At 35.4% G+C, this 13,823-nt stretch overlaps 1 protein-coding gene across 1 annotated transcript; it reads left to right on the top strand.

Moving 5' to 3' along the window:
• Window positions 1–8,314: 8,314 nt before the first annotated feature.
• Window positions 8,315–9,514, top strand: LOC111398116. The gene is made up of 3 exons (XM_023025071.1): window positions 8,315–8,378; window positions 8,913–9,127; window positions 9,170–9,514. The coding sequence occupies exons 1-3, from the start codon at window positions 8,315–8,317 to the stop codon at window positions 9,512–9,514; spliced, it is 624 nt and encodes a 207-aa protein (XP_022880839.1).
• The last annotated feature ends 4,309 nt before the right edge of the window (window positions 9,515–13,823 follow it).

Genomic DNA, 13,823 nt, shown 5'->3' with positions numbered 1-13,823 from the left:
AGTGATTAATAAGAACTCAAGGAATTGAGAAGATTGCTTGCCATTTATTGAGTTTGCTTATAATCGTGTTGTACATTCGATTACTTCTTATTCACCTTTTGAAATTGTGTATGGTTTTAATCCACTAACTCCAATGGATTTATTTCTTTTGCTTGTGAATGAACGAGTTAGCATGGATGGTAAGAGGAAAGCTGAGATGGTGAAGGCACTTCATGAGAAGGTTTGAACGTAAATTGAAGAGAAGAATAAGCTGATCGCATCAAAGGCAAATAAAGGGGGGAAGCGTGTGACATTTAAACCCGGAGATTGGGTGTGGGTGCATTTCAGGAAGGAACATTTTTCGGAGCAGCGAAAATCCAAATTGCAACCGCGGGGAGATGGTCCTTGCCAAGTCACCGAGAAGATCAACGATAATGCATACAAAGTGGACTTGCCAGGTGAGTATAATGTATTGACTACATTTAACGTTGCTGATCTTTCACTTTTTGATGCAGGTGCAGATTCGAGGACGAATGCTTTTGAAGAGGGAGAGGATGATGTAATCCAAGAATCAAGCTTGAAGACGGCGAGTTCGAGTCGAGACTTGCTGATTATTGAAGGTGGATCGATGACGCGATCGAGAACAAAGCAAGTGAAACAAGCGATGGAATTACTCGTTCAAGAAATCATTGATGGGACGATGTTCGTGACTCAAAATGGGACAAGTTTCGTGTTCGGGTTGAAAGTCGAATCAAAGTGGATCAACTCAATACAAGTGAACGAAGACGAAGGCCAAAGTAACAACCATGCGGCCGCATGGTTTTAAAGTGGTGCGGTCGCACAGAGCCATGCAGGGTTTTCTCGAGGGACGACAATTTCTTCCATGCGACCGCATGGTACAAAAATTATGCAGAATTTTTCTTTTTCCGCGAATTTCATTATTTTGTTAGAATTTGATATCAATTAGATTTCTTTCCATATTTTGACAATTTTGTACGATTTTAGCTAGATTTTTAGTTTTAGTATAAATATTCTATTCATTACATTGTAAAGAACTTTTTTTTGACAATTATTATTAAATTCAAGAGTGGTTTTTTGCTTTCTTCCAATTTGTTCTTCTTTGAACAATAATTTAGAACTTATCAAGGATAATTCTTTGTGGCGTTCAACATCGGATTGTGGGTTCTTCAATTTGTAAGCAAGGGGTCCGTTGCATCACCATTATCTTTGGGTTCTTTGTTTCATCTTGTTGGGTTCAAATCCAAACTAGTTTTCAATTGGCGTTCTTAGGTTCCGCATCAATTTAGTTGTGGTTTTCGTCGTCTAAGTCGCTACGGGGTTCGCATCACCAAACCTTAGCGCTTTGGATTTTCCTGCATTTCCAGAAAATGAAAAGCACATTCTTGTTTAATTCATGTTCTTTGATTCTCTCTAGGGATGGCAATTGGGCTCGTCGGCTCCGACTGCCCATGGCTCGGCTCCGAAAAAGCTTAAGTTTGCTTGGCTTGAGGCTTCGAAGAATCGAGCCCCATTTTTAGATGTCGAGCGAAGCTCGAGCCGACCCTTGTGGCTCTCCGACTCTGGCTCATGAGCTTATATTTTAAAAAAATATAAAAATATATATTTTTAAAGGCAGCAACACACTGTCTATTTTAGACAGCAACATGCTGCCAAACAAGGCCACAACATGCTGCCTTCTTTATTAATTAAAAAAATAAAAAAATACCAAAATCGAGCTTGCTCTGTTCAGCTCGGCTAGAAAAGGCCCAAGCCATAAGCTCAGGTCGAGTCTAATTTGTTTGGCCGAGTAAGCTCGGGCTCGAAAAAAGCTCAATCATTTTACTCGAGCTTTAAATTTTGGCTTGTGAGCCGACTCGGCTCGGCTAGTTGACATCCCTATCTAGAGGCGCTATAGATTTTGCGTCATTTGTAAAAAAAAAAAAATTGGCATCTCAAGATTCCAACATCTGAAAGTATGATAGAAATTATTCTTCCAATACCAGCATTGGATCAAGTAGAAGTTCACAAGTCCTAGCTAGTTCTTACATAAGTGGCCAGCGTAGGGGCACCTATAGTGATAGGGTGCAAAGTTGGGGATCAGTTCGCACAGCTCCTATCTGGCTTGAAACTGGATAAGCTATCGGTAATACCTTTGAGGCAATAAATCAAAATTTTCTTTAAAAAAAAACATATTTGTGGTTTATATGCTTTAACTTATTTGAGATCGCAGCTAATGTGTACTCTGAAATGCGGGAAAAGTCTCATGGTCATGCATGCCTATTAATGCATACTTTGAGAAAGTATGTTCAATGAGAGGGTGTACAATAAGGAAAAATGAGAACTTGTACAATGATAGGATAGTACAATCTACTTTCTGAAGACCCCAACTCTAATTAAAAGATTAAAGGTTGCTACTAAAGATTGATAGCCAATGTAAGCTGAGAATTTGTCGAAAAAGAAAAATTCTTTCATTTTTCATATGAAAATCCTTCTAGCTAGTTTTCCTTTTTATTCCAGTGGGAATAGGTTATTGGGGGTTGGGAGGTGGTCATTGGCCATTGAATACATTAACAACATCTGATTATATAAAAACATAAGCTGTAAAAAAAACCATTGAATGGTCTTTAATGACTGTTGTGGTATCTACAACGGCAAATGCTGCATTCACTCCACAAATCACATTTTGTTTGAAGTGAGGATAAAATATAAATAGTCTATTCAAGATCGCTCCCTCTTTGACTTTGAGTATGTGTATATTTCTATGCATGCATGCATGCACATATACACGTGCTTACACCTGAATGATAAAAAAAATTAAAATGTAGATGGGGCTCTTTTCTGTATATGCTTCAGTCCATCTCACCCATTTGCTCAAAACATGTTGCCATGTCTAAATTAACTATAGGTTCTTACTTTAACCAAGTCTAAGCCAAAACGATTTGGGGATAAGACATGATCTTGATATCACGAGCAATATGCTATGTAAGCATGCTTGCTTTTTGTTGGGTAAATTAGTTGGCTGAGTATTGTTGATATATGGTAGCCTTAATGAAAATTGTTGCACGCTTAGTGTTTAATCTATGACCTCTGAAATTTTGTGAAAGATTAGGCCCATCAAGCATACATAATTGGCAACAAAGCTTTAGTGAAAGAGTTGAATGTCAAAGGACAGTTGCACAATATACAGATGAGAGCAGCTCATGGGAAGCCTCAAGAATCTATTTATTGTTAGAGGTTTGTCGAGTCATGCTTGCACTTTATACTATTTATTCTTTAGATCTGGACTTAATATGGACAGTCTTTTTTTCCAAATTTTGTGGGCTATCCTACATTACTTCATCAGGAAGAAGGAAAAAATGATCACATACCCATCTAGAATAATAATTCTCATGTATTATCAGGAAAGATTGCACCGTGGTTTCACAACCTATTGTTGGAGTAGCAAGTTGGTCAGCAGTCTTTTAAAAAAATTAATTTGATTCTCAACCTTTCCTTAGAGTTGTGCAGTTTGTCTCCAATGACAGAAGTCATCCAAAACTTCTTTAAATTGTCATATGGTCTCTGCAAAAACATTCTAGCTTGGAAAGCAAAATCTAGTTTCATAAAGTTGGATATGTGAGAGTCATGTGTAGATTTTTTAACGGATATTTGGGAAATTTTCATCAGGAATCGATTGTGTGACTATAATGAGAAACTCAGAACTAGTTTGATCCTTTTAAAGATTGTAGACCAAATTGCTTATGCAACATTTGGTTGGAGACCTATAGTACTAATTCAGTATGAATACCTCATTGAATCATTATACTGTTTTTCCTTTGCCTTGGTGACATTTTAGTAAATTGTGGGTATGAAGGTCATTTTTGTTAGGTTTTATGACTCAAATATGATTAGGAGTCTTGTGAGATTGCGTATTTAATTTTTACTTGAAAAGGAAGATTGCATCCAAGTTAAATAAGGAAAGAAAATCATCTCTCGGTCGAAGTTCTATGCGCAATTGTAATCTAATTTTAACATATTTTCTTACCTTTTACGACTCTTCCAGGGTTTGAAACGCGGTCTATAAATACAAATTTCCTCTGTCAGTTTTGTTTTTGCATTATTGTTGTATCTGTAATTTCTCTCCATATTGTCAGTTAATATACATCGTTTCTCTTAACTCTCTTTATTCTTCTTTACTTTTAAACATTTTTTTGTTATGATCTTTATTATTTCAAATTATATCATTAATCTCATTCATTACAATCTCTCTGGGTCTAACAAGTGGTATCAAAGCTTGGTTATTCTTTTGTGGATTGGTCGAGGTTTTTTCTAAAATGACTACCTTGAAATATGACATTTCACTGCTAAATCGCAATACAAGATTTTCTTTGCGGCATGTAAAGATGAGGACTATTCTGATGCAGTTGGATTTGGACGATGCACTGTTGGATTTTGAGAAGATGCCAACTAATTGGATAACGGAAGAGAAATAACGGAGGGATCGGAAGACTTTATCGTTAGATCCATCTTCATTTATCCAATAATATTCTGCAGGATGTCTTGAAAGAGAAAATAGTGACTGCTTTGTGGTTGAAACTGGAGCAATTATGTATGACTAAAAGTCTCACGAGCAAATTAGCTTTAAAGCAGAAGGTGTATTCTCATTGCATGGTGAAAGGAGGGTCACTGGAGGACCTTATTACCGTGTTCAAGGAAAGAGTTGCATGTCTGGAAATATTGAAGGTTAAGTACGATGAAGAGGGTCTGGCCTTGATCCTATTGTATTTGCTACTGGCTCTTATGCATTGTTTCGGGACACCATTTTGTGTGGTCGGGATACTTTTACTATAGACAACGTCTATGATGCTTTGCACTCAAAGGAGAAGTTGAAGCATCTGGTTGGATCTACATCGAGGGAAGAGGAATTATCTCATGGTGGTCGACAGAGGGACATATTGAAGAATAACATCAATTTGTTTTACTTCTACTGCAGACATAAGGGACATATTCGAAAGGATTGCGTTAAGTTGCAGGGTAAAGGTAATTTAGCTGCAAATTGTGGGGTATAACCTTTGACTTCAGATGAAACAAATATAGTTGAGGATTTTTCATATGGCGGAGATGTGATGTTGATCGTGGTATCTGACATGGAATCTAGGCCTAATGAGGAGTAGATTCTCAATTCAGCATGTTCATATGTATTCCGATCAAAATTTCTTTCAAATATATGAGGCTGTTCAGTAAGGTCGAGTTGTAATGGGAAACAATCAGTGTTGCCGTATTGCTTGAATCGGTCGAGTTATATTTAAACTGCGGGATGGGACAATCAAAATAATTGATCAAGTTCGACATGTTCCAGACCTTAAAAAAACTCATCTCGCTTAGTACTCTAGATGCAAAATGGTATAAATTCTCTAGTGAAGATGGAGTATTGAATATTAGAAAGGGAGTTCGGATTGTATTAGAGAGACGAAGAATGTCTCCGTTGTACATCTTGCAGGGGAGCACAGAACCATTTAAGAGACATTTGGACAAGTTTAGTACCATGGTAGATATTTAGTTTTGTACAGTACCTCCTGTGACAAGCTCTAGATCAGTTCATAACATTGCTCGAAGGAGCGTTGATGATTTCACTTTACCATCAATTTCAGTGGTTGCACTATGTTCAGTTGCTAGGGTTGGATCCATTGAGCGTAGGTACTGTAGTGTCAGTGATGTCTATAATGCTTTTGGGGACGTTGAAGGCGACAGTTCTAGCAAGGGGCCTCATGTTTAGGCATTTTGTATGGTTTTTGCTACAGGGTGTGCTTCGACCCTGTTTGATCAACATTAATTCCGTGGTGGAATTTTGGGAACCCGAGAATAGGGGTCAAGTGTCGCTTGTTGACGCCATGCAGAGGACGATGGTTTAGATGGAGAATTTTGGTTACTACGTTGAAGTGATTGGCCATTTCATTTCGATGTAAACGGGTTTATTTCTTAGGTGGAGAAATTTTGTGGAGCTCCGCTCGTTACACCGAAATTTGAGTCAAAGTAGAGATTGTTAAATTTTGTGACTCAAATATGGTTAGGAGTCTTGTGAGATTGCATATTTACTTTTTGCATAGAAGTGAAGATTGTATCCAAGTTGAATAAAAAAGGAAATCCTCTCTCGGTCGAAGTTCTATGCGCAATTGTAACCTAATTTTAACAGGTTTTTTGACCTTTTAAAACTCTTTTAGGGTTTGGAATGTGGCCTATAAATACAAGGCTCATTTATCAGTTTTGTTTATGCACTATTGCTTTGTCTGTAATTTCTCTCCATATTGTCAGGTAATATACATCATTCCTCGACGATTAACTCTCTTTGTTCTTCTTTACTTTTAAACTTGTTTCTTATTGTGATCTTTATTATTTCATATCGTGTCATTAATCTCATTCATTACAATTCCTCCGAATCCAACAATTTTTGATTCGCATGATGAAATATTGTGCAAGAATCTGGAGATGCAGGTCAACAGGAGAGAGAAGATAATTGACCTGCAATGGCTACATGTGAGTGAAGCTATTTATGTCCTCAAGTGTGAGCTTTCTGTACTGAAGGACGTTGCCAAGTTAGCAGACCAATGATTGCTCTACATATGTGTCAGGACATGTCACCACACAAGGGGTTCACGTACTCCTGTTAGACTTCTTGCTACTGTTCAGCACTACCTACAAGAGGAGGAAGGCCACGACTACGCCGAGCCACAACTGGACTCCTTCGAGTTGTGGTATACTGAATCAAGATAGTATAGGAGTTTTTTTTTTTTTTTTTCCACACAACATGCCTATAAATTCAATAAATGAATCACAAAAGAAAAAAAAGAAAAATGGGAAAAAGGGAGAACGCAAAAATCTTGCAATATTAATGCATTGTCGGCTAATGGTAGAAATACTTCTTTTCTAGCTCTCAATGCTTTTGCACATTACCCGTATATTGTAATTTTTTTATTTACATTTTTTAATAGAATTTATTTACTTGATGGCTCAATTTTCACCAAGCATCTGGAGTATCTTTAGGCATTGGGGTTTTGTACTTCACAGTTTTTCGTCGTTTTGCAAACTGTGCGTTGTTAAAATAATATTGAGACGACTTCACATAACACAATACAATTTGTAAATAAATTTATTTATCATCGTTGGTTAACACTTTGTTATAAAAAATAAAAATAAAAATTGCATATTGATTCAGTATGAAAAATTAACAAATAACAAGTACAAAATTAAGGGTTTCTTGAAGCACTAGAATACATTACTATGGATGACTACTATTTAGTAAAAATATATCTTGTAACTCTTATAACTACTCATTTTTCAAGTTTTATAAATTCCAATATTTTAAAATCCAAAATTCATTTCAGTTTAAATTTTTGTCGATTTTGATTCTCAAATTCAATAATTCAATTGTCCAACAAAAAGCAACTTTATAAGCTTTAAGCTTTGGCAAGAAAATTGAAGTTCACATTAGAAGTTTAAACTATTAGAGCTTTCAATAATCAACATCTATATTGGAATAATACACTCTTGCATATTTTTCAAGCACCCGATTATATTATTTTAATCACAGAAAAAATTTGAAATATGAATATTAAAAAAAGTTAATAACATAAAAATGGAAAAATTTTATTGTAAATCAAGTGCAAATTTGGAAGCGACAAGAAAATTATCGCATATTCTGTGCCAACTCACAATCTAGTACATGTTTCTCAAAACTAAGAACATCCTGAGGTAGAGATTTTGGAATCAAGCTCCGTGTCAAAAAAGTTGACTTGCTCGGATGGACTGATATTGATCTTTTGTTTACCCTGTGCTAACGGGTAGGATACAAATGGAATTTATCAAAGTAGATTCTCAGCAACTATAGGTTCTTCTTATTCAAGTTTCAAGTTTTAAAGGTTTTTCAGACAACAAAAAGCTTGGATGGTCGATTTTATTTCTACTCGAGGTTTAAAAGCCATTGTGATGCATTTCCAAAGTTTCCAATGCCTGATTTTTCTATCCTTTTTTTTTTTTTTAAATATAATGTAGTGTGCATGACTATAGTTAAATTGTCATAATGTGTTTGATATAATGCCACTGTTAGTCATAAAAAAAATAAGCCTTTTTATTGTTTGCTTGGTAACGTAAATTATACAGTTATAGACAGTATTATTGAAGATTGTGGTGTTGAAAACTCCTCTATTGTATTGTCCTGTGCTGTGTAGTAAGCACTTACTAAATTTGATATTGCAGGCGCATTTGCAAGTATGTGAGAAGCAAGCTTAAAATGGCTGGCAAATGTGTGTAAAATTTTCTTCTAGGAGCAAAGCATTTTCGAATTAGGCAAAACCTAGGGATGCATTTGAGACTGGTGTATTATCATTCAGAAGAAAGACCCTATGAAGAAGGCTTTCTGAATGGTATGAGAAGGCTTTCTTAAAGCCAACAAAAATGAGTCAATTGTTGAAAAATGTGGATTTGATTAATGGAAGAATAATTAATCTCAATGACCATTAAAGAATTTTCGACTATAAGCTGAAGCACAAAGTGCAAACATTCAAGTCTCTTGTTAGAGCATTTATTGGGTGTTTTTCGGTTCAAAAAACAATGAGGAAGAACTTGATGGCCTCATTTGCTAATAATCCACGATGCAGAGAATTTTAGTGCTTCACTAAACCAAGGGAAAGGGATCCGATTATTTTGAGTTCACTAACTAAAGTGGTTGACATTTTGAACATTTTTGCATAGCAAAGGAATATCGTGAGGCATATAATATGCCCACAAGTGACACAACACCAGATATGGACCAGTGTACTTGAGGAGGTATTGAATGGATTGAAATTTGAGATTGGTTTTTCCGATTCATTGTTGCACAAGTAAAGAGATTAACTTGGCACAATAAATAGTTGTGAGTTGTATGAAGTTATTAGATTCTGCTATATTTCCTGACCCAGAGTCAACTTCATGGATGCGCCTCATGCCTACAAAAGGCAAGGATTCATCTCTTTCTCACAAATGGGAAGATGTTCATGAGACGTTAATTGATCTTACTACCAGCTTAAGTGAAGAAAAGAGATTAATTTTGCATGTTACGGAGCTTGAGGTCACGAAAGAAGGGCTTTATCAGATTAGGGATGTCTTGATGGATAAGAATATTGGATATCGAGAGGTTCAGTGTTAAGAAAATTTAGTGCAGAAGAAATTGACTAAGGCATTAGGTCATTCATCTCTGTGTTTGTTTACCCTTTTGTTGTACTATCTTTACGGCTATGTGAAAGACATTGAAGTAGACATTAGAGGGGGAGTTTATAGACTTGATGGTGAGAATAAGTTTTGCTTATATATGGGGAAGATTTTGACATCGGATGAGGACAAGGTGGTTCGGATTGGGGTAAAGCAACTAGATAGCGCTCTTGGGGTGTTCAAGTTTGTGATGGAAACAGCAGGGATGAAAGGAGATATGGTTCTGCAAGGCCATTTGCGGTGTGTTGGAACTGAGAACAGGTTGTTCCCATATAGAGGAAATGCATACTTATTACGTGGAATTAATCTTTGATGTAAGATGCAAAGTGAGAAAGAGTGAGATATTCTTTAAATTACATGTAGATGTAACTTAAATTGAGCGTAAACACTATAATCTTTGTGCTATGCTTTGCTTGTTTTATGATTTTCATTTTGTTTAGTATGGCTCTAGTTAGAAGGGCCTCCTATCACATTCAATAATGTATAAAGACATTAGTAGGGCTGTGTGTGGCAGACAACAATTGAAAACATAGACCTGGTTTGTTGCGGCCTTTTTTAAGTTTCCGTTTGGTTTTGTTAAAAATCAGATGATTAGTAAGTTTTGATGAAATTTGTTATTGAAAAATTGATTAAAATTATTGGTCCGAAGAAATGTGAGGCTAAAACTAATTGTTAATTTTGATTTAAATTTTATTAATTTTTTTAGCTGTGCCCAACATGGGATAAGAAAATAAAATATTAAATTTTGGTTTGAGAATGAAAGTTGAGGGTTTAGTTGTTATAAATAACATGTCATTCTATGATTATAAGGCATATTCACGGTTCAAACTTCAAGTTGAGAAATTCAAAGGTGGGAGACATAGAAAAAAGCTTTAAAAAAATAAAAATAAAAAGAACATGCTTGTGATGTACCTTTACTTCAATTTTGTTAAAAGATGAAATTGATAGTGTGAGGAAAATATTGCTAGAGGAATCATAATTAATTCGTGTTTTTTTTTTTTTTTTAAATTTCTGGCTCAATATCAAAAAGTTGTTTGATTGGTTATAAACAATTAATAAATGTTAGCCAAACACAATTTTTGTGCGAGCATAAGGATGGTAAATTACTAATAAGGACAATAAAACAGGGATTGACTAGTAATTTTAATGAAATCTAGGTCCATTTTAAGACGAGCAAGTACAAAAATCATCTACTGACAGCTACATAATTTGTCAAAAGAAGGGTTAACTGGCAACAACCGATAACCCACCAAGAGATGTACTCAACTTATTTGCTACCCGTATGTACTAAAAAGTACAAAAAACAATGATTGACGCTATTTAGCTCTCGTTCCCCCGCACCCCATTTTTTAAAATTTCAACTGTTAGAATATTAATATTTGTAAAACTATATGGTTGAAGCTTATAATTTAGTAATTATTTCCCAAAATTTTAACGGTTGTACTACATTTATATAATGATTTATATATACATGATGTTAGGGGTGACAATCAGGCTCATCGACTTGAGTTGCCCTCGTTGGAATAGGGTCGAGCTCCAGCTCAAAACTTCAACATGTGTTCCATGATATTAATGCAGTGAACGCCAATCATAAGTTGAGAAAAATATATTGGCTGCACTCACCACAGACCAAAAACCCAGTTAACAAGGAAGCAATAGGTCAAAAAAACTGATTTGCCAGAAACAGGACATTGTTAACTATGATCCTAACTTACACGATCTTCATGACATAAGGTAACCCTGTTTCTATCCTTTTCATCAGTAGGCTTATTTTGTTAATACGCTTGTCATAGGTTTCATTAAAAATAAGCCACAATGATCAATTCTCCAGAAATTCGCAGAGTCACATGCAACACCGAAAAGATGAAGGCAGTTTAAAATGCTTCATTTTTATTTGAAATCTCACTTAGAAAGGTCAATTTAATACTTTTACTTACCTCATATGCCTTTGGTGATTCTAGACATAAGCAGAAACTTAAAATTCAAAGAGAAGTCACCATTATTACTAATTAGACTTTTGCCTAAGAAAAGTTAACAAGAGAAAAAGGAAAATCGATAATAATTGATCAAAGTGAACAGGGTCCTCGAATAATATGCACTTATGAAATGCAGCATAAAAATAGTATACCGTCAAATGAATGCTTCAATAGTTCAACACACATAAACATATACCATATACGTATATATATGCGTATTCATCTCCATTCAAGGTATATAAAAGCTTATGAAGCTCTGAAATAACACATTAAAAAACCAAGAAAAAAATCGTAATACAAGTTTGGAGCAAAAGACTTACCGGGTAGGTAAAGAGAGGACGATTGCACTGAAAATCCTGGTAATTGGATTAGCTTGCATTTCTACACCTTCAATACCTAATTCAGAATCGAGAATAACAATTTCTTTCCAAATATTTGCATCAGAAAAAAATGAGTGATTTGAGCGAGAGTAGTACACGATTTTCGTCGGGACTGGAAAGGGACTACAAGTGGAAACACACTTATGTGCCACGTGTCACTCGGAACGACATAGTTGAATTTATAAAAAAAGTTAAGCCCAACCTTAAGGCTCCTCACCGCCCCACACCTGGAGTATAGTGAGAGAAGTTAATTACGGGATGTGCTCCAACAGGTCAGAGAACAAGAGTTGTCTGTACTCTAGTGCTCACAAAGAGTCTCAATCCATATTTCAGGAATCGAACCCTTATATTACTGCGGTAAGTAAGGTTGAGTATATCTCATCATTATTATTTGCACCATTGAAATATGCCTCGTGGGCACATAGTCGTATTTATAACTACGACCCCGTTTGGTTTACATAAGTTAAATTTTTGGTAGATTTTAATAAAAATTTATGAATTGTATTGTTGATAAATTGTAATCTTATAAAATGTGTTATTAAAATTAATTGTTGATTTTAGTTATAATTTTAATTTTAATAAACCTTTTTACTTGAGCTAAATAGAAGCTATATTAAATTTTTAGGATTATGCTACTTGTACATGAAAATAATACATAAAAATTACATAAAATGACGTGAACTGAAAAAGTTGATTGTGTTTTAAACTGACAAATGATAAAATGACAGGAACACCACGTAAATCCTCCATTTAAAAATCACATTTCAAAACTAACAAATTTCTAAAAATCTTTCAAAAATCAGTTGATAATTAAATTTATTAAATACTAATTATAATATAGTACAATTAATTTACTTATCCACCCCACCTTACCTCCAACCCCACCCACCCATCACATCAAACCCTTTTACTCACCCATCACATCAAACCTTTTTACTCTTTCTCCACCCCACCCCACGCCACCTCTGGTGACGGCTCCGACAACAATTCCGGCAACTATTCCAATGACATTCCGACGACCTCCCGACGATGCTCCGACAACCATTCGACGAATATTCCGATCATCCATCACTTTTCCGACAACAACATTTTTTCTTCTTTTTTAGCAATGACCTGTTACCAGTTTTATTGAATCTGTGACCTAATTAAGTGGAATGAATATGCATATGATTAATTTCAATATTAAGAAATAAAGTTTGAAATTTCACATGTTATCTGTGACCATACCTGTGTTATATGTGACCAATTCACTGACTTTTGTTATCTGAGAATCACCGTGACCAACTTTGCCTTCGATGTGACTAATTGTGGCCAAATTTGTATTCATTGTGACTTTATGTGACCAAATCAATCTCAAGTCACACCCGGTCACAATCAATACAAAATTGGTCATAAATAGTCACAACCAAATTTCGAACAGAAAAAACTAGCTCTCCAACCACTACAGCGGATCTGTTCGGAAAAATAATAACCACCACCACCACTACTAACATCTTTAACTCAAATTGATGACCATAAACACTATATTCACCTCAAATCCACAACAATCATCACTACCATAACTTCCACAAATCCTTCAAAAACACCAACCAGCACCACCACACTTCTCTTGTGAAACTCCGGTGAGAGAAGTGGTAGGTGGTCGGAATCTAGAGGATGGGTGGGAAAGAAGTCCTAGATCTGATTTCTGGGTAAGAGAGTGCCAACCTAATTTTCAAGGGAAGAAATAGAGTGTGTGGGTTAAAAATTGATACAAAATCTAGGATAAATTGATACGGGGTCTGTGACCAAGTTTGTATTCAATGTGACCGTCTGTAATCAGATCAATCTCAAGTGACAACCGATCACAATTAACACAAAATAGGTCACAAATAGTCACAACCAAATCTCGAAACAGAAAAAACTAGATCTCCAACAGCAGATCTGCTCGAAAAAATAATTACCACCACCACTACTAACATCTTTAACTCAAATCCACAACAACAATCATCACTACCATAACTTCCACCAACACCTTCAAAAGACACCAACCAATTAAATCAAAATTAGAAAAACATGCGCACACAATCGAATCAAAATTTTGGTTTAATTGATAGAAACCCATGGCTGCAATAGTCGCAAAATGGGGGTGGTGAAATTATAGGTGCAGATTTGTTGTGATGGGTCCCATCAATGACGCTTGACTTTGAAATTTCTGAGATTTGTAATTTAGAAATCTTCCATTTTTATCAATCCTGGAAGACACTGGAGAGGAAGAAGAGAGAGA

The sequence above is a fragment of the Olea europaea genome, chromosome 7 (assembly GCF_002742605.1).
Source record: "Olea europaea var. sylvestris chromosome 7, O_europaea_v1, whole genome shotgun sequence".
Taxonomy (NCBI): domain Eukaryota; kingdom Viridiplantae; phylum Streptophyta; class Magnoliopsida; order Lamiales; family Oleaceae; genus Olea; species Olea europaea.
The sequence above is the reverse complement of the archived record's forward strand: the minus strand, read 5'-3'. Positions and strand labels throughout refer to the sequence as shown.

Coding starts and splice junctions, on each gene's coding strand:
- LOC111398116 (XM_023025071.1), top strand. CDS start 8,315: ATGCATTTGAGACTGGTGTATTATCATTCAGAAGAAAGACCCTATGAA. Junction 8,379..8,912: donor TGAAGAAGGCTTTCTGAATG/GTATGAGAAGGC, acceptor TTCCTGACCCAG/AGTCAACTTCATGGATGCGC. Junction 9,128..9,169: donor AGAATATTGGATATCGAGAG/GTTCAGTGTTAA, acceptor AAATTGACTAAG/GCATTAGGTCATTCATCTCT.